The 25,866-nt window shown below is 40.2% G+C and overlaps 1 protein-coding gene across 12 annotated transcripts in view; it reads right to left on the bottom strand.

The window, feature by feature from the left end:
• ST18 (ST18 C2H2C-type zinc finger transcription factor) overlaps window positions 1-25,866 on the bottom strand; it is a 187,366-nt gene that overhangs the window by 62,261 nt on the left and 99,239 nt on the right. For 7 of the 12 annotated variants that reach the window (XR_013988529.1, XR_013988530.1, XR_013988531.1 and 4 more), the window contains 3 exons: window positions 24,489-24,595; window positions 8,863-8,917; window positions 5,151-5,181 (listed from right to left, as the gene is read on the bottom strand). Coding sequence is in view for 9 of the 12 variants with exons in the window: in XM_081013299.1 (XP_080869425.1) it covers window positions 5,151-5,181; window positions 8,863-8,917; window positions 24,489-24,595 (193 nt within the window). In the remaining 3 variants the exon portion in view is untranslated. The remainder of the gene's footprint in view (window positions 1-5,150; window positions 5,182-8,862; window positions 8,918-24,488; window positions 24,596-25,866) is intronic. The other 5 variants (XM_081013297.1, XM_081013296.1, XM_081013298.1 and 2 more) reach the window with 1 other exon arrangement.

The following is a 25,866-nucleotide window of genomic DNA, read 5'->3' as shown; positions in this document are numbered from 1 at the left end:
TTACTATGAAAATAGCTCAAGAACATTCATTAAATTTTTAAATAAAATGTCTGGAACCTATTTTTACAATCTGGTGATAATTCTGTACTAATGAGGTGCTGCTTATTTTATTACAACAAAAAAACCCCAAAGACAGCACTGTACATTAAATTGCACACTGTTGTCTTGGCTGCATCAAAGTTAACTTCAAAATTATTGATTCCTTTGTTTTGCAATGCAAGTTAGCTAAAAAATGAAGTGTAGGTGAGTTCAGGCATGACCCAAGACCAAGATTCAGCTCAAAAAGGATTTATTGGAACAACAAGAAGGAGGAGGACAAACAGGGGCACTTGCCTGGGATATATATACCTTAAGCCAGCCCAGGCAAAACACACACACCGCCTGTGATAGGTCGCCTTAATACTGCAATTAGCGAATCACAACACTGGTCCTATCTCAGCATGGATTGGCTGCCTGCCAGCTACTAACAGTGTTATTGGAGGGTTTTAGAATCCTCTCTGTCTTTTGTTATGCAGATGAAGCTCCAAAGCTCCGTGGGCCTGAAGGACTCGGCCTGCATTGCATGCGTACAGCCTGGCTTTGGTCTTCAATGCCTGCATACATAAACAAATAAGATGATTTACCCGTTTCATAAATTCTGTTTCACTCTCTATTTGCACTGAACTAAGACTGCATTTATCCAGACTTCCCACTTACTTGGTTGGTCTAGGTACTATATATGTGTGGGCATGTGCAAAGCCTTAACAAATCATGACCATATTTTTAAATTAAAAACTCTGAGGTGAGGCCTCAGAGGTACAGACCTCTGAATCTCTGGAAAGAATCCAGAAGGTGGAACTCTGGTCATTTATTTATGAATGGATGGCAACCATAGTTGGAATGGATGGTGACCTACCATTGCAGTAAACCTATGTTCAGTGATACTGAACACAGAACTTCCCCACTTGGAGTTTAATCATGACCCAGCCAACATCCCATGTACAAACTAACACCCAATGTGCTCAGAGGATCCCACCACCTCTTACACAATCATATTTGCTCAAGGCAGTGGTACACCATCAGTGCAGGCAAGTGGCTACCACGTCATGTGTGCCTTAACCTGCATGTCAGAAAATCCTGCAGATCAGAACTCCTATCTACTAGCAGTAACAGAAAAAGGTGTCATCAAATTGTCACTTTACTAGATAAGGCTATTAGAATTACTGGATGTTATCAAAACTGTATCCCTGGCTTTTAGATATAGCTAATTAAGGAAAGATTTAAAAGATGGACAAGAAAGAAACAAGGGAGGATCCCAAAAGACTGCAGGCCTATAAAGTTTATTACAGTAATGGTTTAAATTTATAACTGGTTTAATTAATGATGATATGAATGGTTGACATACAGGATATAGTAATAAGGACAGGTGAATTTTAGCATAAATCCTTTATTAACATCATGAATGACATGCAATGTAGAGTAGCCTCATTATAAATACCAGTGCTCTGTACTGACATAACTTCAGGGTAAAATACCAAAGTATGTAATTTACCACACTGTTTACTGCTTTAAAATGCCCCCTGTGACAACTCCAAAAATGTGAAAAGCCATTGTGTTGCAGGTCGAGACCCCGAGACCACCCCCTCGTTGATGAATAAGACACAAGGACACGGATATTAGGTTAATGTTATTGGGCAAATTTAGGCTACAACTTTAGTGGCTACAGAATGTGAGCAGTATTGGCTTAGGCACTGGAATTGACCAGACTATATCTGACTCCTGCCTGTCACGCAGGGAGTCCAGTAAGGGTCAACCACCTGTAGGAGGAGCCCCGTTGATGCAAACCGACTCAAGCTCCCCCTGGGTTCCCGACGGGGTCGTGGCATGGCCCTAGCCCTGCCCCGGGCTTTGGACCAGATCCAAACCCCCGGATTCCTTTAACGGAATACCCTTAAGCTTGGAGGGGCAGGTGATGGCCACACCTCCCCTCCCCCATCATAAGATCAACCAATGCCGCAGCAGAAAGCTGAGAAAAGAGTCCGCAGAGTGAAGCCAAGGAACTGTGCGAAGAGATCGAGGAAGCGAGCCAAGAGGAAGCTCTCCGGCTCGCGCCTCAGTTTAAATGGGGCCTGGCGGCACCTCTCCCAGCCAGCAGATTGGCTGGCTGGCGAATGACGTGGCTGGGAACCTCCGGGTGACGCGGGACTTCGTTCCTCATCCCTGTACGGGAGTGGGTGGCCACGTGGTCCACCACAACTCCTCCCCACTGGGAAGTGGAGCGGATTTGCCAAACTGTAATAATCCAGCTCAGAATGTGACATTGTCCAGCTTGTAATGTTCACTTGGGGGGGGGGGACTATGTTTCAAGATTCCTTGTGCTTTGAGGGCTGAAGACTGAATTCCTCCAGTGAGACCATACAGGCTGACAGACACCCCATCATTTCCCCACTGATTATCAGGAGTGTGAAATGGAACTGGGGTTTATTTGGGGGGGGACACCTCCAAATCAAGCTAGGAAAGTTCACTCAATGCTACTTGGGGTACTTGTCTGATCTCATAGCCACATTCAACACATCAGCTGCCCACACAGTTGACACCATTGCTGGAATGCTTTAAGGCAGTGATAACTGCCTCCTCCCAATTCACCTCTCACTAGAGATGGGGGATAAATTTGATTCAGTTGACATTTAAAGGCGAACCTACCAAATTAGCATTTTCCAAAGAATACATAAACACAGCCATCCTTGAAATTTGCAGTTCTGTGAACTATGCAATGCTGTTCCACAGTCAAACAATGTGTACAAAAATTCATATACTGGGGTAAAGTGTCCATAAAATTGCACTGATACCAAAAAACGCATTAGAATAGGGAAATTGCTTTACAAAAATGTGTATATTAGACAAAAATATATTTAGGAGAAATTCATAGTAAACAACACTCGTGAATTTGTATGAGGACTTTTTTAAAAAAGCAAACTGATGTGGAAATGTAGAGAACTGAGATTAAGATTATAAAAATAATAGAGAGAAATAAAAATTGACAGATCCACTCATCTCCACCTCCCACTTCTCAGGTGGCGAATGGGGTTTGGTATTTCATGTCACCAGTTGCTTGGCCCAAATAGGTGGCATTCAAAATAAGCACTTGTCTTTCTCTGAACCACAGCAACATGATCCAGTGGTGAAACCTCCAAAATTAGGCAAGTATCTTGGCTCAGCTCTTGCCAGTGCCTGCTTAAACCATTTTCCTTTAGGCAAGCCTATCGAGGTATGTAGATGTTGATGTGTCTGAATATTTTTACTGTTGATTTCAATAATTTTAAAATGTTTTTAATTGTTATTGATAATTTAAATATTTCTTGTAAACTGCTTAGAGGTTTTATTACAATCAAGTGGTAAAGAAATAAATAATAAAATCATGCACCCATTTCCTAAAACCACCACCTGAGGGGAAGGAGTTCAGTTTTTGTTTCTACCTAACATGCTAATTTTGTATGTACAGAACATTCCCACCCCCCATAGGGAATTTTGAATCATTTAATCCTCCCCAACTACCTGCAATCTGAAGTGGTAGAGTTCGGAAAAATATATATCACTCGATTCCACTGAATGGGCAAGCTGGCCTTGTCTCATAACCATGATGGTCCCTCGCATATTAATATGATATAATGCAGATTAATGAAGAATGATACCAGCACATATTTAATCCCCTGTGCTATGAACCCAGGCACCAGTTGTCTCCGATAAAATATTCCCCCGAAGGGTGATCTATGCCCTAAAGTCTATGGAGTATGGCCAGATGTTCATTCTACTGCTGCAAGACTATTGGCATCCTTCGTCAGGACTGATAGTGCTGTTGGCCTGCTGCCTCACTCCTTCTATTTAGTTGATTGTAGAAAGGGTGATAGGCAGCTGCTGCTCTTCACCATGGGATCAGCGTTGTGGGCCTTCATAGGCTTCAATCCTGTCATTACTCACTTGCCATGAATATGTTCATCATTATCATAATACCCTTGTAGAAAGGTGGCTCTACACAAAACACGAATATCCTTACCACAAATAGTATAAGCAAACATTTGAAACAACTTAGTTATTGATAAGAAACCTCTGCAAGGTTTAGCCAATACACTCTGAAATGATGAAATCCTGGTGAGATCTTCACACTTTTCACGCCCTGCATAGGCATTCATTCCTCTCCTATTTCATGAGGGGAGAACCTGGACACTCATGCTAGTTCCACTGCCTTCCAACACATTCCGGTTACTTGGTCCCACCACTGTCCACTCATTGGGGGCTCTGATCACAGAGGGAGTCTCCTTGGTAGAACAGGCTTGCTGCGTACTTTGATTTGCAGCAGTGGGTTGGGGTAGGGTGGTACTGGAAAAGCCAATCTGGTGCTCCCACCACCCTGACCTTTCTCCACATTATCCTGGTTTACGGTGGTAATGCTGCTGTAAGTAGGCCAGGTCTGTGACACTACTCATTCCCCTCCTACTCCCCCCACTGGAGGTATTTCTCCCCACCAACTTCTGCTGGGCATCTTTAATAATAAAATAACAATAATCAGAAAGAATTTAACGTGGCAGCCACCAGAAGAGGAGTAGTCCAGTCCATCTAGTTAACAGAACTGGAGTGTGTGTACAGTTTAATGCTCAGCTGCCTACTTACAAAACTGCCTACTTACAATAACAGAGGACAGGTCAAGAAAACATGAGAGGTCAACTTCAAACCCAGCTCAAGACATACACTGAAACTATCTGGGCTAGAACTTGAAGGTTAAATAAATTCCTTCTCTCCCCCAGCCAGTGCTACCTAAAGCAGAGGCAGATTTAGGGCAGCACAACCAATTTCCACACACAGAGTACAGGGGTCAAGGGAGAGCCTGCCTGCCTCCTTCTCAAAGTCTTGTAAGCGCTTGCCCAGCTTTGGCAATCTGGAAGGCCACAGATTGACCAACCTGGACCTCTGTGAAGTTTTCCTCATACAAGAACCTCTTGATAGGTTACAATATTTTTCTGGTGAACCTTAGAAAGCCTAGAGGCACTTAAAAACAACAACAACTTGAATTACTGTGAACACACCATCTGTCCTGGCTATGTTTGTAAGAGATGCAATAAATGTGGGATATAACAGCACTTCTTGTGACAAAGCTGAAGCTTCGTGAATCTTACCTGAGCTCCTGTGCTATCGAATCCACGTGTGCTGTTGGTAAAAGAAGGGAAGACTGCATCAGTTTACATTTAAACTTCTGTGCACCTGCCTATTTCTGATGAGAGATGAGAACCTGGGAGAACACAGGTGACTCTTTATTTCTCCCTAACCACAGGATTATTGCTGCTCATGGCAACTGCTAAAGTTGATGTTCAATTCCCATGGTTACTTATCTGTTAAAAAACAAAAACCCAAAACAACTCAGCACACAAGGAAGATGATCTTCAGCAGGAAAAAAAAGCCACTGTACCTTTCCTTCTTCTTTTTTAATTGGATGTGCAGTGAGAACATTTTCTTTTCCTAAGTGATAATTTGATTTGGGAATGAGGAAAGCTGGTGTTTACAAATACCTGCCCACACAAGGCTATGCAGCATATTGAAAGAGTCAACAGGTGGTTCTAAAGATTACTCATGTTGCACAGGCAACATCCGTTGTCCCACTTCTGGGGAAATCCTGTTGCTCTATTAAGCCTGTGTGTGCAAGAGAGAGGCATTTTAAGCCCTAAATATGTTTAACTAGCTTGCTAAATGAGAGAGATCACCTTTTAAATGTTTAAAGAAAGTATGGCAGTGCATTAACTCTGATTAGAAACTGCTAAATGAAACCCAGCCAGTTAGTCAGTAGCTCCCTGCAGACTTGATCTAATGGAGGCTCACTACAATGTTCAGATATGCAGCAGTAACTTCATTATGCTGTTGCAATTACTCACTTCATTTGGGGATTGATCCTGATCTCACTGAACTATATAGAAATGCTGCCAGGGGAAGGCAGGGTGGGCTCTTAAAATAATGTCTATCTATCTTTCTATCTATATCTTGCCCTCACCATTTCGGGCTTTTTTTATGACAGTGAAGGGAGATTGGGTGATTTAAATCCCTTATTCCCTTGCAGTTGAATATATACAACATCTGAATGCTTTTGGCTGGTGGCAGGAGGAGTAATAGGAGTAAAAGCAACAGATTCAATAATCTCTGAAAAACAGCCATCTGCAAAGCAGCTCTGTGCTAAAACAAATTTTGAACAGTTATGTATTTCAGGAGGAAAGTTTTTGATCCTTCAGGGTGTGTCAAAATCTTGGCACACCTTTAACTATGATACATTTATTTTGAAACATCTCAGAGATAGATTATTTCAGTTTTGTAATTTAGGAAGATAGCAAGCTATACACTGAATCAGACCACTGGCACATCTAACTCACTATTGTCTATGCTGGAAGCTGCTCCCCAGGGTATCAGACAGAAGTCTTTCCCAGAAACACCTGGAGATCCAGGGACTGATCCTGGGACCTTCTGTTTGCAAAGCATCTGCTCTACCACTGAACTGCAGTTCTTTCCCTATTTGAATAAAGACTTCCAGCTATCCTTTGGTGCAGTGATTAATCAGCCAATAAATTTTTTTTAAAAAATAGAATTGCTGAATACATTGTATTAGCCACAGAAAAATAGCCCAAATTAGGATCCCATCACTATAACCATCTGCAAGCCACTTTGCTATAAGCAGCTTCTGTGTATCTTGGGTAACATTTAAATGACCCAATCTTGTGAGCAGAATTACAGCTTCCAGCCATGGAGTTAGCACCCCACTAGGTGTGGGGTGCTGAGACCTCCCAGCAATATGGGTACAATGTGGACACCTCAGTTCACAAGGTTGGGTCATTAAAATCTGACCCCCTCTATGTGACACCCACACATATACCCACAAATGCAGTAAGGAATGTTTTCCTACACCCCTCTCCCCATTTATTTATTTTTTACAATATCATGATTGTGATTCACAACCCAACAGTAAGCTAGAAGGAAAGCAGTATGGGCTGAGTTGCTCCAGCTATGCCATGCCTGCCTTCACTGTAGGATTTGGTATAATGGGTAATGAGAAACAAAATTTGTACATGGTAGTCAGGGCCGTATATAAATTAGTACATCATCCACATACAGGTTGTGATCATCCCTTGTGTAAGGATTGCTGTACAGAGTGAAATGAACACTTACTTTGTGATTATCTATTCATTACTTCCTATGTGGCAAGTGCTTTCCATATAAGAATGTGTGAAGTAGTTCTAAACAGTCTTAAACGGTCAAAGTGTTTCTCTTTGTTTGCCCAAAACATTATGAGGAGTCATGGCTAGTTGGAATGTGGGCAAATCATAGCATTTAACAGCCCAGGCACCCCTTCTAGAGAAGCACAGACAACTTTACTATAGATATTGTCAGCCTACTGAGATAACTTTTACCTATAGTTACCTTCGTAGGGGATAGTTTCAGCTGCCAGGGCTCCCTTGAAGCTGTTATGGTCCTGTTTTGCCTGCTCTCTGTATAACAGTGTTTGCCCCAATGGGAATTTGTCTGCCCTGACCTAACTTGGCCTGATGTGACTTGATTTGCCTATCTTGACCTAACCTTGCTTACTTGACCTCCTCTTGCCTACTGTGACCAGACTTGACTTGACCTTCCATGTGACCCTCAAGTGTCCATGGAACAAGGCAACAATGGGCTGTGCATTGCAGTCTACATAGATCACTGGTTTTAACCTCTCCTGGTCCCCACATAACTACACAGATAACAAGGATGCCTGTGAGATCAGATCTGGCTCTGCTATCTGAGTAGCTGACTTCCCATTCTCTTCCAGCTCTGTGCTGCTCATAGGGCATTTCCGGAAGTAGTGGTTGAATCATTACTATTTGCTTAGGATGTACACTTGATTTAAAAATGGACTCATCTATACTGCATTAGCAACATTCATACCGGGCATAAGTAAATAGATACTTCAAAGGCACTTTAGAGAGTCATGTGTAGAAACACCCTTAGGGCATATGTGGTTAATTAATTGCACTGGCAAATTAGACTTGTTAGCATTACATCTAGTCATTTAAGTTTAGCTACAACTTCATAAGTAAAATCTGCTTCAACTGGAGGTAAAATATCTCTATTTTATTTTACATATGCCCATTTCCCACTCACAATCAAGGGTCACAAAAAGCATTACCAATTATAATAAAAAGTTATTTTCCTTAAGGGGTTGTATGACTAGTCAATCATGTTTTCCAGATGTTTAGATCATTAAGGGGCCTTTTAATCTCAATATTACATTGCCATCTGTTCTTTACCCAATGAGAGAAAAACCGAAAGTTTAACTTTTTTATCGTACATTTGAACAGATAAATACAAAAACATTAGGGACATTGCAGTGTTTTGGGATGGAAGCAGATCCAACTTTATATTGCTAAGGTTTTTTTGTTTTTGTTTTTCAACTTGCCAATAGCAGATTTGATTCAACAAAAAGCAGACAAAACAGTAAAATGTATTCCCATGGTTTACCACAGTTTACATATAATTGGAAGAGGATGATTCTTGTTTGGGAGACAATACCTATTAAAATCACCGTCTGCATGTTCAAAGCCATTCTGCATCAACCTATCCAACAGCATTAGTTGGATTTTTAGATTATCTCTGTGAAATGATTGTACATTTGTGAGATTTTCTTTCCACCTCCACTCTCCCACACATCTAAATAACATTTCACTTCCTAATCTCTGCAGTTTGTGTCCTGGCTTGATTTAAAATGAGCCCTCAGGAAGGTGTAGACTCGCTGATGACACATTTGGGACCATGTGCAGAAATTTACATTTCATGGTGTGATGGGCACAGGGTCATAGAAGGGGTCTTCTAACTCACCCTTGGTTCCTCTTGAACGTGTGCGTAGCTTTTTATCTTCACCATCTGCATCCATCTGTAACAGTAACAGAAAGTCTATTCACCATTGGAGGCGGTGGTGGGAGAATCGTTAACATGTCTTTACAAAGTTTCCATAGGCCAAGAACTTATTAATCTTGTCACTCAGAAAAAATGCCATCTGTGAATAACTTTTAAGCATAGTTCAGAAGATATTTGTAATGGGGAAATATTTAATTAAGCAAATGCTAATTATTCCTTTTGGGCAAGTGCCAATGTCTGCAAGCGATCAAGATTTATGTTCTGATCCCAATGAGGTTAAATAATTGCTGAGGATGGGATCATGAGAACATATGAAGAGCCCTGCTGGATCAGAGTAAAGATCCACTAATTCAGCATCCTCTTTCTCACATGCTTGTGTTGATGCCCTGTGGCAACTGATATTTGGTTGCATACTTCCCTGGAAGATGAAGGCTCCAATTAGTTATCAAAGCCAATGAGAAATTTGTCAGTCTAAGAATTTGTCAATCGCCTTTTAAAGCCACACAAGCACCACACTGAATAACACTGAATTCAATATATTAATTCTTAGGCATGGGCTCCACAGAGAAGTCTGTCCTGAATCTACTGCCATTCATATTCAGTAACAATAAATACTAGTGTTATGAAAGATGGAAGGGGAATCTCTTTGTTCACTTCCTACATATTGCATATGTATACAAATTGTATGCATCTATCATGGTTTCCTCACTCATCTTCCTTCACAACTAAAAAAATCCAAATGCTTTAGCCTTGCCTCCTATGGAAGATCATTTTTATTTCAGTTGCCATGGGGTCATACTAGTAATAAAACTGGATTTGGAACATCAACACATTGGTTCAATGGGAGTGCCATGCGCTAGCAAGCTAGGAATGGCATTACTAGAAATGCAGCATGTTTTTTTCTATGGTCTATGCACAAGGTTCTAACAAAGCATGGAATCTGGTGGAGACACAGTATGAAGTTGGTCAGTGAAGCTATAAATAACTCACTGATGTAACTTCAAAGAGTCATTTTAGCCACCACTTAGGATGGGTGGATCTCTCCATTTTGGTTTTTCTGTTTCTAATTTTTCTCATCATAATCTAGTTATCAACTATTCCACATCTCTGTGTGTGTGTGTGTTCCCATTTCAGCATTTTAGTGAAAATTTCTCCAGATTCACACATTTTTGCAAGAATTCCCCCCCAAATATAATGCAATTTTATCTATTTTTTTCACTAATGCATATGTTATTAGACTCCCCCCCAATAGACACATATGCACATATTTGGGTAGAGAACTGCATCACAAAATTCAGAAAAGTGTGAATTTTGAAGGCTAGATGCTTTTTGTATCCAATTTTGTTGCATGAAGTGCAAATAGGGAGTTTTGCATTAAAATGTATGCCAAACATCTTAAGAACATCCCATATGCAGGCTAAAGTCCCCACAACCCAGAGCAGCTGGCTTCCAGAAATGCCCTTTGCCTCCAAAGGTGCCTCAGAGTGTTCAGCTGTTACCTAACTTAACTGTAAGCTTTCCCACACCTTCCTGCCAACTATGTGACTAATGCAACCATGTAACCAAATAAACCCCTAAATACCACCACCTCCAAATCCAGTACAGAGTAGGTGAAAAAAAAACCAACAACACTGCTTGAACAATGTACAGTCAGGTTAAAAAAAATCCTAGGACTCAGCTACATTTGTAAAGATAAAGTGCTTTATATGCATGCTATACAGTCATACCTTGGGTTAAATATGCTTCAGGTTGAGCGCTTTCAAAATGACATCACGCGCATGCACGGAAGCGGCGAATTGCAACCCGTGCACGTGCAGGCGTGCAGGCGCGGGTTACATTCGCTTCAGGATGCGAACGGGGATCCGGAAAGGATCCCATTCGTATCCAGAGGTACCACTGTATATAACACTGTGACACCAGATGGCGCTGTGGAGTCCCATCTTTTGCCAATGGGATTTCCCTCCATGAAGTTTACAATGCCTTTAACTGAATTGCTTTTGTGATGTGTCTAGATCCAGCCCTGGGCAGCCCTGAAACAGAGAGTAGGCTGGTTGGATGCAAGAAAACAGCCATAATTTTATTGCATTATGGTAAAATATTAATTTATTATTATTATTATTATTATTATTATTATTATTATTTCTACCCCACCCATATGGCTGGGTTTCCCCAGCCACTCTGAGTGGCTTCCAACAAAAGATTAAAAATACATTAAAACATCAGTCATTAAAAACTTCCCTAAACAGGGCTGCCTTCAGATGTCTTCTAAATGCCATATAGTTATTTATTTCTTTGACATCTGATGGGAGAGCGTTCCACAGGGCGGGCGCCACAACCGAGAAGGCCCTCTGCCTGGTTCCTTGTAACTTCACTTCTTGTAGTGAGGGAACCACTGGAAGGCCCTCGGAGGTGGACCTGAGTGTCCGGATTAAAAAAGAAAACAGCCAAATAGGACCTTAGGGGACATAGTCATGGAATAGAAAGCCTGTGACCACACGCTAGATACCAGTGTCAATGTGCGTGCATTTGCAGACAGAGCAGCTTGGTCCCCTCACCCACATCCTGGGCTGGCCACAACAATGCTCCCAGATGCTTTATGTAGCTGGCAGGAACAGAATTGGCTACTCTAGATTAATCTTTTGTTCTAAAAATCCAACAGCAGAAACCAAAGAGCCACAAACAGCTATTTTGCTCTAGATCATAACACAGTTACACAGCCCACTAAGGGATATTTCACATTGTGGAATGCCCTCCCATCATATGTCAAGGAGATAAGGAACTACACAACTTTCAGAAGGCATCTGAAGGCAGCCCTATATCAGGAAGTTTTTAATATTTGACCTTTTATTATGTTTTTGTATCTGCTGGAAGCTGCCCAGAATAGCTTGGGCAACCCAGCCAAATTGGCAGACTACTACTACTACTACTACTACTACTACTACTACTATTGTGGTGGCATCACTACCTCTGATTGCTGTGAAGGAGTCTGGGTTTTGGAAATGAAAAAGTTGGGGCAGAAAGATAATTGAAAGTTCTTCAATGATCAAGAGCTAAATATGCCAGCTAGATCCTTAGTCTGTCAAGTGGCTGAGCTAATGGACTGGAATGGCTGGTGTATGTTTTTCTCAAAAACCCAGGAAGCAGCTGGATCCTCCTTGAGAGTTCCTAAGGGGAAAGGTGACACCTCTCTCCCTGCTTCAGCCAAGGATGATGTAATCTCAATCTCTGTGTGAAGAAAAGAAACATGTTTTCCTACATTTATATCCTGCCAAGGGAGCCAAGGAAGTATACATTTGGTTCCCAGGCACTGACCAGATCCAGGTCTACCTTATGTCAGCAAGCTGGTGTCCTCATGTGCCTTAAGACAAACTGAAACAGGTGGAAAGATAGTTTTGAGCACTAGAAAGAACTCGGGGGAGGCTGCCTCTCTGGGGATTTGATGTGGAACAATGGATTTCTTCTTTGGAGGATTGCTATGCTTTTTGTTTCCACTCAGGTAGTATATTTGTAATAAACTCAATATTTCTACATTTCTACACCGTGTTTTTCAGTGATCTCACCAAACCAAAGTGTGTAGTTTCACTGTAACTTTTCCCTACAATCTTATATGGAAGGTGCACAACAATATTATGAAGTAGCTACACATGGAACATGTGCAAAGGAGGGTAACCAAGATGATAATGAGTCTGGAAACCAAGCCTTATGAGAAACAGTTGAGGGAGTTGGGTATGTTTAGCCTGGAAAAGAGGAGACTGAGAGGAGATACGATAGCCATCTTCAAATATCTAAAGGGCTGTTACATGGAAGATGGAATGAGCTTGTTTTCTCCTGTCCTGGGGGGTAGGATTCGAACAAATGCCTTCAAGTTACAAGAAAGATTCTGACTAAACATCTGGAAAAACTTTCAGACAGTAAGAGGTGTTCAACAGTGGAACAGAAGGTGGTGGAATCTCCTTCATTTGATAAGAAGAAGAAGAAGAAGAAGAAGAAGAAGAAGAAGAAGAAGAAGAAGAAACAACTTTTATTTGTATCCCACCCTTCTTGGCCGAAACTGGGCTCAGGGTGGCTTGAGGTTTTTAAACAGAGATTGGGTTCTTTAGTTGAGATTCCTGCATTGCAGGACTAGATGGCCCTCAGGATCCCTTCCAACTCTACAGTTCTAAGATTCGTGGTGTAGTGGTTAAGAGCAGTGGACTCGTAATCTGGTGAACCGGGTTCGATTCCCTGCTCCTCCACATGCAGCTGCTGGGTGACCTTGGGCCAGTCACACTTCTCTGAAGTCTCTCAGCCCCACTCACCTCACAGAGTGTTTGTTGTGGGGGAGGAAGGGAAAGGAGATTGTTAGCCGCTTTGAGACTCCTTTGGGTAGTGATAAAGCGGGATATCAAATCCAAACACTTCTTCTTCTCTTCTAATGTTGCTATATATATAGTGGCAGCATATGATAACATGAACAACCAATGAAGTACTGTGTCCAAATGTTTCTTTCCATGACATTAGCATGACTGTATTCCAGTAAGGTCAACCAACATTTGGGCCTGCTCAGTGTGGTGGGTGGTCACTGGATGTACAGATTATATGAGAATTGGAAAGTCTGTTAGAGAAGAGGAGAAGTTTGGTTTTCGACATATTACCTGGTGTTGAACTGGATATCCAGGTGGAAATAACAGCTAGGGAGTTGGAGATGCAGGAGTGTCTATTGGAGGCAAAGTTCTGGGTTAAAGAGTAAGGTCAGGTGTCATCAGCATATTCATGGGACTGTGATCAGGAAGAGATAGTGTGTGCAGAAACAGAAGCAGAACCCAGGAATGGGTCTGTGAGGGATCCCAAAGGAACAAGTCCCTGTGATACATGAACCCAATACTAATGAGTTGAGCAGTAATCTGGTAAAATAAGGCCGTACTATTTATTTATTTTTTAAAAATCTGATTCTAGGCATATGATGAAACAACTGCACAATGACCTCACAATTTGTTCAGAAGACAAAACCTCTGAGAACCTTTTAGTGATCACAGGGATCCAGACTGAAGCTGCTCCTACATTGGGTCTCTTCTATGTCACTGCAATAATGTGTAGCACGATTCATCGTGTAGTTTCATATTGCATGGATGTGCCATATGGCGAGGGTGATGTGTACAGTAGGCCTCAAATTTCAATCACTCACCTCATCATCTAAAAACAGTTGGGTAAACGATAATCTCTGCAAATGCAAATTTATCTAAATTATACTGTTAGCATGTGCACCAGTTTTTCACATTTACCCAGCAGCTTCTCTGCATCCTTTCTATTTGCGTAGAAAAGCAGTGGCTGTCTGAAGTGCAAACGGGGCTTTTAAGTATCTGCTGAACATGGATATGGATGGAGTTTGCTCATGACATTTGTTCCCTGTTTACCAAACTGGTTTTTGTTTAGTGAATGTATTTTCCTCCATCATATACAGAAGGATACAACTACATAATGTTGAGATTTATGGTTAAAGTCCGCATGAAACAAGGGGATACATTCCTCTTCAAGATTGTGAGGAAGAATAAAGGGGGCCGAGTTAACTAGCTGAAGATGAAACAACATTTGTGTGCCTCTCTATTTTTCCCCTGCTAATTATTACAGAGGGCTACATGAGACACAGAACATATGGTACATGACATATGACCCAAATAGCTCTTTACAGGAATAAACAAGCAGTCAAATGCTTGAACAGATTTTTGAAAATGTTATGCAAATACTTGAATAACTCTGTTGCTGCTGTGTTTGTCTCATGCAATCAGAAACTAGAAATATACTATACTATATTTGCAATTTCCAGAAACTGAATGTCATATTTTCATCTGCTTGATTTATAGCTAATGGTTCGCAACACAGCGATTAAAAATAAGGTGTCTGTTTGATCAGAAATGAAAACTTGCCCATGGTTGCTTGCTGCCATTCAAGCCTAATACAGGGTTGGTTGCAATGTGACTGCAATGGTAATGGGGAAACGTAGCTCTGTTCTCTGATGCTGAGTAGTGATTGAAGGCACTGACCTGCCATAGACTTATAATAGGGGAGCAGGTGTGGCAATGATGGACTTTAATTTCCTTTAATAAACCTTTTATGTGCCACACTTTTACTGCCATTCTATGCTCTCCAAGGTCCTGCACATAATAGGTTCATTACTTTTGATTACTATAGTCTATTGAGACAAACAACTCCAGAACACACTATATATTATGTTCAGTTAAACCAATACAGACTATTTATCCAATGTGCATTATTTCACCTGCAACTCTGCTGACAAAATTAACAGCCGCTCCTGTAAGCTAAAACTGTTTAAAACCACTGGTACTCCTTTGTCATCATTTCATAATAAATACCGCACTAATCACTACATTTCTCTTTTAACTGTGTAACAAAAAAGGGGGGGCTGCCTCTTTTTAAGCAGCAGTTACTTGGGGTTTTATTTTGTCATGAATATTTAAAAACCACACAATGGATGAAAACCAGCAGCCAAATCAATATAGGTGATTCTTTCTATTGATTTTCTTTCTTTAGGAAAATCATTTGAATTTATGACAGATGTTTAAACAGATTAAGATTAAACTGGCTAAGGCCTGTTTAGTATGATGAGCATAGCACTGTAAACCCATCATCATGGGCTGAGGGCGTCTGTTGCATATAAAACAGTCCACTCACACACAACTAAAAAAAAGAGGGGGGGGAGCTTTATTTCTCAGGAAACTGGGTGTAATCCACATAGTACAACAACTGTGCAGTTTTCATTCATTTAAGTGGGTCTTTTGCAGGGCTGTCAAATGAACTTGAGGGATTATTCCTACTGCCTTTGATAGAGACTGGTGCAATCTTATACTTGGTCTCCTCAGAAATTAGTCCCCTGGAGTTCAATGGGACTTACTTCCAGGGAAATGTCTACAGTTCTGAAGCCTAAATTTCCTTCATATGACTTAACTTCAGTTACCTTACATTACCATACACCTTCCTAAAAAGGAAGTTGTTGTGAAATAAGCCACACTTCCAGGTAGGACGGTTAGAATGTGGGTGGCACAACAACTTTTCATCATCAACTCTGGGAAGAATCTTTTATTTTTATGTTCAAAGGATATATCATTTTGTGTTTAATTCAAGGGAGACTGGTTTACATCAGTAGCAATAAATATGGCATAACTAGATGTCATCATGACCCAACAGCCCAGTGCTCTGCTATAACCAGCATCCTCTCGCAATCCATGACAATTAATAGATGACTATTTCGTCCCATCGCTTTAATTCTTAATTCTACATATTTGCAGAACATGTACTACTAGTACATAGAAAAGAATCAACTTACCATGACTCTTTGGGTGAACTTTATGTAGTACTGAAATTACTGGAAATAAAGAGTAGTCAGCCTCTCACAATATGCTTATGTCGCTACAGGATATTTTCCCAAATAAGGCCCATGTTTAATAGGAAGTTTCATTATTTGTACCTAATTTATGCTGCAGTGCCTGGACCATTTGTTGTGGCCTCAGTGGGACTACTATGGAACTTCACTGAGGTGGGCATCCCTTAAATAGCATGGACAGGAGAAGACAATCATGCATGTGTTCAGTCAACACATGGGAGGGTCAATGAGACAACCATCTCCTCTTTGCAGACCTCCTTTATTATTCCAGTTTAAACCAGGCACTGTTTCTTTGCTTACTGCATCAAGGAACAGATTTAGGCCTAGTTTTCTAGCCTAGTCATCTCCTCAAATGTACTTTTCTAGATGCAGGTATGAGTTTCTTCATGCATGTTTTTATGTATTGTATGGAGGCAGTGAGGTGAGCTCTATCTCCAGTTTGAAGTGGTAGAGTCCAAGCTGGTTTACCAGCTTAGCAAGAACTTCAAGCAAATGCTGCAGTGATGCAGCCGTCTCCATAATGGTCAAAATGCCACACTGATAAGTTGTCCAGAATCCCATCTACTATTTCTTCCATTGCTCCCTGGGGTGGTACATGGCACCACAAAAGTGACCAGATGAATACCCTTCAAGTGTGGAGGAGAAAGTGGGATCATCCCCAATTGCCAAGCCCCACATCACCAACTTCCATGCCAGCCGTCCCCATATGCTCATCAAAGGTAAGAAAGATTCTTGCTGCTCCCCCCAATAGTCCCTGGCTCACTGTGTCTGGGCTCACAAAGCAGGTTGAAAACTTCTATTCTGGGAAGTTATGCATAAGAGAAAAGTGTGGTGGAGGTAAAATAAGTTCAGTAAGATATGTCATGTCATATGCACCACAGGTTTAAAGTGTTCTGTGCTAAATTCTGAATAGGAAAAACAACTCTCTCCAGTAGAAATAGAAGAATTAGGACTTCCGGGGTGGCGCCACCGGCAATGGCGGACTCCCTCTGAACTGGAGGGACTAGCTCCGCGGGAAACAGGTCTTCTCCGCTACAGCGAAGTGGGGACCCTTTTAAAAATCACAGGCGGATGAAGCCTGTGACCATGGGACTCGGCGGGCACCATTAGCACCCCCCCAACCCACTAAGGAACCCACTAACGGGCTCCGAAGCGAAGAGGGGGAAGTGGCGCGGTGCTGTGAGTCAACTGCTATTTCCGTGGAGCGAAGCCGCATAGCCATTGCCAGAGAGCGCTGCCTTTTTCCTGGGACAATTTGGACTTTAAAATAAGCACCCGTGAGTACTGAGACTTTGAACAATTGGACATCAAATAAGGATTAGCGAGCAGAAAAGAATTGGATTTTAAAAACTTACTCTAATTTGGTACGGAACGGGAAGGTCTAAACAGGAAGTCAGCCTTCCGTTCTTTTGTAAACAGAATAAAGCAAAGACAATTTAAACTAGAGCTCAGAAAATCGTCTTTAAAGGATTGGATTTCACCATTTAAAATTCTGGAACCCCCCTTCGACAGCAGGAGAAGGGGGGGGGGGATCTTTTTGGACTGTTTAAAGTGACTTTAAAGTAAAGTAACTTTCCTCCGTCCTGATCCTGGAGCGGGGTGTCAGGACTGACGTTTGAAGTTCATTGACCAAAGACAAGTGTTTTTGACAGATAGCTAAAAGAAGAGAAACATAGTGATTCCACTGTTCCCCTTCGCATTTTAAAGGAATATATATTGACAAAGTATCTCAAAAAGGGAAACTTTGTTGCAAGAACAAATAGAAGTTTTCCCCCTAGAGGGAGTCTGTGAAACTGTAACCAACTCCAGGGAGCCGGCAGCTGTTACAGATTACAACCGTGGGAACAGGCATCTGACCTTGCAGGACAATGTATTCAGAAGCTTTGTTGTGTGCTCTTTATAAAACAAATGCCCTACTGGAACAATTACATGAGAAGGTGAATTGGATGGCGACTTCGACTAGAAATTTTGAACAGGCAGTGGGAAATTTTGAACAGACAGTGGGAAAATATGTGGAGCCCACTCAGGAATTAAATCAGGAGTGTGTCTTGACAGAACAGGCCCAACAGGAATATGAGTTTTCGGATTTGACAAATGAACTTGGAAAAAGCCAGATTTGGAAAGGAAAAGTTTGGTTTGGCTTGGAAATGGGGGGCTGGATTGACCCCCCTATGCTGGGACGTTTGGACTTTTCAAATATGGCAATGGGCCGTGAGATGTTTGGGTTTGTGGGGGCTCTTAATTTTGGAGGGTCTTTGAAACATGCTTTTATATACTACATGGAATTCAGTGTTGAATATGGAAAAGGGGCTGATCTGTCGAGAAGGGTTAAGAACATTGTCAAGCTGGAGTTACCACGAGCAGGAGACAAGGGAAAATACAGTTACAAATATGAAAAAGAGTTGCGGAAGGGACATGGAAGAGACTTGAGGGCCTCGGATATAAGGTTGCCAGGTTAATGGGCTAGATCGACGGGATAATAAGGACTGACAAAACCCGGAACCAGGAGGAAGGGACGTTGGATGAAGACTGGATTTGTTTGTATCTCTTTTCTATACCATTAGAATTGTTTTATAAAATTGATGAATGTTAGAAAAATGTTGGAATGAAATTACTTGGCTTTAGCAAAGATGTTTAAAGAATTATGAAAGAATATTATGGTTATGAGAAGTTGGTAAGGATAAGATTTAAGTTTTAAGCTTTAAGGTTTATTTTATTATAGAAAGATAAGATTAAAACAGTTTAGGGTAATGTAATGATAGAATATCATGAAACATGGAAAGGATTTGCTGGGATAATTAACAACTAGGATACAAAGAAAGGGAGGAGGAGGAGGTCTAAGAAAGAAGGCAATGACAGTTAAGGATTTGAAAATAATGAATTTGTTTTTAAATGTTTTTAACGTTTTGTGATGTATTTTTGTATTTTTCTTTTTTTTTCCTGTCACTTTTTTTTATTTTGAATTTTTACTCATATGGTGGGAAGGGGTTTTTTTTTCTTTTCTTTTTCTACTTTGTCAACTATTTTTATTTGTACTCTCTTTTGCTTCTATTTTATTTTTTCCTTTTTGTAACACTTTGAAAATTTCAATAAATATCTTTTAAAAAAAAAGAAATAGAAGAATTAGAAGAAATAGAAGAAAGTAATATATTTCACTAACATTGTGCAGAAAAAAGAAGACAAAATCCAAGCTTACATGGCTCCTGGACAGGGCCGTCTTTACCTGGAGGTGCAAGGGCACTCGGGCGCCGAATTCTGGAGGCGCCAGGCGCCCACTGCTAAAGCTGCCTAAGCTCTTAACTATCTACCTGTTATGAAATAATAAATAATTTTGATCAAGCTAGAAAAATAAAATACATATATACAGTGGTACCTCAGGTTAAGAACTTAATTCATTCTGCAGGTCTGTTCTTAACCTGAAACTGTTCTTAACATGAGGTACCACTTTAGCTAATGGGGCCTCCTGCTGCTGCCGCGCCGCTGGAACGATTTTTGTTCTCATCCTGAAGCAAAGTTCTTAACCCGAGGTAATATTTCTGGGTTACGGGAGTCTGTAACCTGAAGCATCTGTAAGCTGAAACGTCTGTAACCCGAGGTACCGCTGTACCTAGGTATTACCAAAATGTATACCTACTGTTTCACTAAAGGACTTTTGACTTTGTGCGCTCATTTACCAAAGACACGCCGGGCCAGCAGCAGCACTTGTCATTCACAATGGGGCGCTGGGCACATCTTTGCACTTCAACAGTGCATATACTAAAGACCCCACTACTCCTGGAGGAGTAGCCAAGTTAGTCTGTTGCATCAAAAACAAGGAGTCAGATTTATTGTCGCATTGTTTTCTGCAGAAGAGCTACTTCATCAGATACATGTTGTTTTTACTTTTACAGTATAGTCTCCACCTATTACAAGAAGCTTTTCTGTTCATCAGAAAAACAAACCTAAAATTTGATGAATACCACTGCAGGGAAATTTGTTTTATTTTATTGTTCAGGTTTAAGAGATATAACAGCACTAGAGTTTATATATTAATATGAATGTTAATTATTTTTATGTAGAGTTTACAACATTATTCCCAATTTCTAAGTAAAGGCTGCCATATTAAGAATACTTACTGGGATGCGTATTTTGCAAGCAGACATAAAATATATATTATGATTTAATCAAGACTTCCTTTAAGTATGTGTTCACACAATGGAGCATTAGAGTTCATTTGACACTAATGATTTGCATTTTAATAAGGCCTTCAAAGAGCTTTTATATTCACTGATGACAGGTAGTGTTTTATGACATCTTAAAATAAAAATATTATGCTTTGCCCTGAGTTTCTGGGAAGAGCCTTCATATCATTTTGGAGTGAAATGCAAAAAGATTATGTACAGTTAAGGCCCCCCCCCCAAAAAAGTGTGCATTGTGGCTCTCCCATAAAAATCTATTTAAAAATGTTCATCTTTTCTTAATGGACAGTATTAGACAGACAGAGAGAGAGAGAGAGAGAGAGAGAGAGAAATACAAATGGATCTGCCTTGCTGACAGCAGTTTAAGCCGATATCACTGGATAGGCACAATTTTGGTACCACTGAACTTTATACAGTAGTTCTAACAGCTTGAACCTAATATGACCTGTCTGCTTGTCTTAATTTTAGCCTACATAATCAAGGCTGCAGTTCTGTAGTATGTCCAACTGAAGTCAATGGAACTTCTGAGTAGACATGTAAACAATTGCATTGCAAAACACAAAGGTATGTGCTGTGCTGGAGCTCTTGGTGGGTGATCCCAGTGTAATTTTAAAAATAAAACGAAGACAGCCATCATCTGACCTAGTTTGGATTGAAGGTCATAACATAGGCATAGGAGTCCAACCCTTTGCCAAAACCATAACACCAGTCTAGATTTTTCTAGAAGCTACGGAAGGGGAAACTTGCAAGCTAAACTTTCATCAGAAGCTCCAAATGCACAACTCCTACTTAACATGCAGTATGGCCCATGTATAACTAAGAGCCTCCACACTACATGTTAGGTTATTTTATATGTATAAAGCTAGCTACTAAAAAATCCTCTGCTTTTCCTCAGCAATGAAGTGCTTTCCTGAGCAAAGTGGCCTTCTATCACTTTCAAAATATATCCAGAAATGGTCTGCATACATATGAAGATCTATTGATGCCTTACTTCTAGATTACTCAACACTTGGGACAAAGTTCCTTCAGCATGTGCTTCTCACATAATGCCTCTGGGAGCAGCTCCCATGTTTTATATGATCATGGCAGTCTTAAGAAAAGAGTTGCTACTACCTCACAAGGTGTTGGAGCCAGATATATGGAGATAATAGTTCATGTCTTCAGTTCCTTATGTCATCCCAGCCCACTCCTGAGTCTACAGGTACCCAATTGCAGCCTCAGAAACCATCACCCAGAAGATGCTAGATGTATGAGCCAACACTCAATAACTTAAAGGCCAACTACATAAAATATTAAAAGGCAATCCTAATAATGTCTTACACAGAAGTAAATTTCATTCATGTCATTGGAGCTTAGTATCGGATAAACGTGTGTGTTTATAATATTGCAATTTAAATGTGTGACTGTATTTGTGCACCTTACTCCCTTTTTAAAAAAAAATAAAAATCACAAAAAATATCAAGGGAATGTGTTAATCCAGATCAGGATCCAGATCAGGATGATTAACCCTTTCCCATACTATTTCGCACTGAAAATCAGCTCAGTTGAAGCACCATTTGTATTCATATCATTTCCCCTTCCTTGGCAAATAGCAGCTGAAGGGAGAAATGCCATGGGAGAAAAAGTTGGTTCTTATGTTGTACCATGACCATGATCTGGACTGCAGCCATCACTTTTTATAGATATTAAAAATGATATTCAAGTATGATTACATATTTAGTGTGTCATCTAGTTTGGCCATCAGTCCAATGCCCCCACTGAAAAGGTTTGGGTTTGAGCTAACATATGGTGACACAAACATTTTATCTGTGGTGGCTAGTGTGATGGCTCATTCACCTCAGCAAAAAAGAGATGAGGAGAAAAAATTAAAAAGAAGAGACTAAGTCTCAAACTGGTACCGCTGAAAGGATAATTTATTAGTATTTGTAAAATGATTGGGGCATTCAGATAAAAACTGTTCAAGAGCACTGCAAATCACTAATATGTGAAATATAAACATTACAATGAATTCAAAATGCTGAAGCAAATCAATAAATGACCCCATGCTTGCAAGTCGCCACTTGATACTACAGCCTGTGAGTGATCAATACCTTTTTGGACTTTGAAAGAAAGTCGTAGAGCTGGGTAGTAGCTACCAAGCACAAGTCGTTAGATTGAAAAGAGGGTAGTCCAAAAGCTAAGTCCTAAATGTTTATTATGTGTCCAGGGCAAGATCATGTGGTGCTGGAAATGGAGAAAAGTTCTGCTGCCAGGGATCAGGTTGTAAATCGGCATAAAATTTACTGGGTTATTATGAATAACAATGGTCACTTGTATATGTATGTCTTGGTTACAAACAAGATGTCAATTCACTTGCAATTTATACAATGTAGATCAAAAGGAAATTGTTGCCTAGAGGGAAGACTGAAGCCAAATCAACAAAATTGCATATGGAATCTTTAAATCTATTTAAAATAGGATGAATATTACTGTTTGGATAGGAGACTAAAGCCAAATCAACAAAAGTGTATATGAATGCTTTTAATCCATTTAAAGTAGGAGAAATATTATACTTCAAACACACACCCCACTCTCTTAGTAGAAATCATACATTGTTATCTACAATGCAAAGGAAGTTGTTGAACAATGCAGACTATTGCTTCAAAAAAGGTCCATGACATATTTTTTAGCATTTGCCAAGAAACAATCTTAAGTATTCTTCTCTCCCCGCCCCTCCGTCATGAATTCTTTAGTCATGTTTCATTCCCCCCCCCCCCCGCCTCCTTCAGCAGGTATAAAATGTAAAAATTGGATTGAAGGATCTTTTCAGTGATGTGTAGCTTTTTGGATTTTGATAACTTCTTTTTCAAACACAGTGTTTTCCATTTCAACATTATTGCTGGTGCTTCCCCAAAACGAAAAACAAATGGTGCAAATTTGACTGCTTCAGCTGTGTTACTATCCTCCCAAACTAAAATAAATAAGTCCAAACACTAAATCTAAATCTGAAAACAGATTCAATTTGAGACTACATACCGTGTAATCCATTCTAGGACACCATGATTACTGATGGCCAAATGCTATGTATATTTTTGAAGGAGTATTTTTCAAAGGGGGTCTAATATTTGAAAATGCATAACGGCGGAATAAATGTTAGACCAGAGACAAGCTTGGATGGTTCTGTAATGAGGATGATTTATTTTGATTCTCACTTCTGATTTCAGAGTTGTCACTGCTGTTGTGTTCCTCATCCATGCAACTTTGCACAACTGGCAGTGCTGAATATAAACCAAAGCCATATGTTTATGTCCTTTTGCCAAACGATTACAGCAAATAGTTCTATTATTCCCTTAGGTAACTAATGTGTGCCAAGGATTTCTATTAGTCTGCTTTACCAAGGCATCAGAGGGTAAAGTCGCAGCTTTATGAAATGAGGGGGCAGGTGCCAGCTTTATATTTTCAGAACAAATATGTAAAAAAAAAATTATACCACATAAAAGATTGGACAGCACAAGCCGAAACAGAATCTTAATTTTTAATAAATAAATAAATAAATATCTGTAGGATTCCTTTTACAATGAAATGTGTTTTTTGAATAGCCTATGACAGAAAACCATTTAAAATATAAATAACAAACTATGTTTATGTGCAGTCAAGCACATGATGTGCACTGCAAACATTAAACATGTTAAACACATGCAAAACATGTGTGACATTGCAAACATGCAACATTTGGTGCATGTTTTGTGCTGTATTATTATTTTTAAATTCTTATAATGAAAATGGTACATATTAAAATATATTTTCAATTCTGATGAGTACATGCGGCTCTGAAAATATTGTTGCTGCTTGATCATTTGAGAATGAGACAGCATCAGAAGCGTGGGCCTGTTGTATTGAGAAGATGCTACATGGACCTATCAAATTTTGTTAAGAGTTTAAATGAAGCCAAAGTTTGGAAGTCATAATGAGATTTCCAAATGGAACAGCAGCTCAGTAAATGAAATCACATACTTTCCACTCAAAACTAAACACTAAATGCATTCTCCCACCTTTGCTTGCTTCGGAGCAAAATTATGTGCAAATTCCAAATGACCAAATCCGTCTCTCGGACCAAAATGTCTTGTTTGACTTAACAGATAATCCAAAAATTCATTCTCTGTAAGAAAGAATGCAAAATGAATGAGCAAAATCACAGACCAAGCAGGAGGAATGTGTGCTAAATTTCTTCTCCCCTCCTGTCCTGTTATCAGCGTACATGTGAAGAGTCTGCCCTGTGCTTTTCAGTGGGTAAACTTCCATTACTTTGAAAAGAATTGTAAGTGCACCTATACAAAATTCAATCCTGCTCTTAAAATAGTTTTATATTTTGAGGATCTGATGCTAACATTTGAGCACACATGGTAGATGTGAGCATTATAAATTTAAGTTATGGAGAATTAAATTGTTCTGTTTAAAACTAAGAAGGAAACTTGCTACTTAACTGACACCTACATTATATATTTGGAAATAAGATGCATAGATTTTACAAAAGAGTACTTAATTTTGCATAAGAGAGCCAGAGGAGAGGAGAGGCTAGAAGAGGAACAGCTGCTGCTGGACTCAACTCCCATCAGTCCCAGCTACCGGGACCAAGGATGATGGGAGCTGTAGCAAAGCAACGTCTGGAGGGCAATGGGTTGTCCACTCCTGTGCTAGAGGGTTATTTAATAAATACTGGTCTTTCTTTCTTTTTGCAGTATATTGCAATGGTTGGATGAAACGACCTTGGATAAGGGATACTTATAAAGTAGCCCAAAGTTACTGTCCAGTGCTCCATCTCCATAGAATTAAAACTTAAACAGTTCTTTAGCAGTTCTATCACTGTGCAGAGTAGAACCTGTTTGAGAAAGGAAGGGGGCACCAATGAGTCTTTATAGGCAACGACAGCTGCAAAGCAGGGCTTAATAATTTGTGCAATGGCTCAGTGTTAGAGCTTAAAGAAGGGGGAAGTGCACGATGTAGGAATAAATAGAAATATCCTGAGCAGGCGCAGAGTGCATTTCCTTCATCACTGAATTAATGACAAGGAGTCTGCACATATCAGAACTAATAGGTAAGAATGTCCAAATCATAGGTCAATGTAGACTTGAGACCCAACGTGACTTTTTCTAGAAATTAAATGCTCATGCTACAAAGGGCACACTGATATAATGATGATGATTAAATGTACCACCATCAATATATGCAGCATTTTACAGAGTAGCAACATGGTGTTAGGCAAACACAAGGAGTTAACAGTCTAAAATTCCACACAAAGTCAGCTATAGAGGAAAGGAAGGAAGATGATGCTTACGCTAAAAAAGAGAATAATATGCTGAAGGAGCACATCTAAGGGGCGAAATAAGGATTTCTTGGTTAGAGATCTAGGACCAGCAAGTATGCCTCACC

The sequence above is a fragment of the Podarcis pityusensis genome (assembly GCF_964106645.2).
Source record: "Podarcis pityusensis genome assembly, chromosome: 7".
In the NCBI taxonomy this organism is placed as follows: domain Eukaryota; kingdom Metazoa; phylum Chordata; class Lepidosauria; order Squamata; family Lacertidae; genus Podarcis; species Podarcis pityusensis.
Note: the sequence above shows the minus strand (reverse complement) of the source record. Positions and strands in the feature narration are given on the sequence as shown.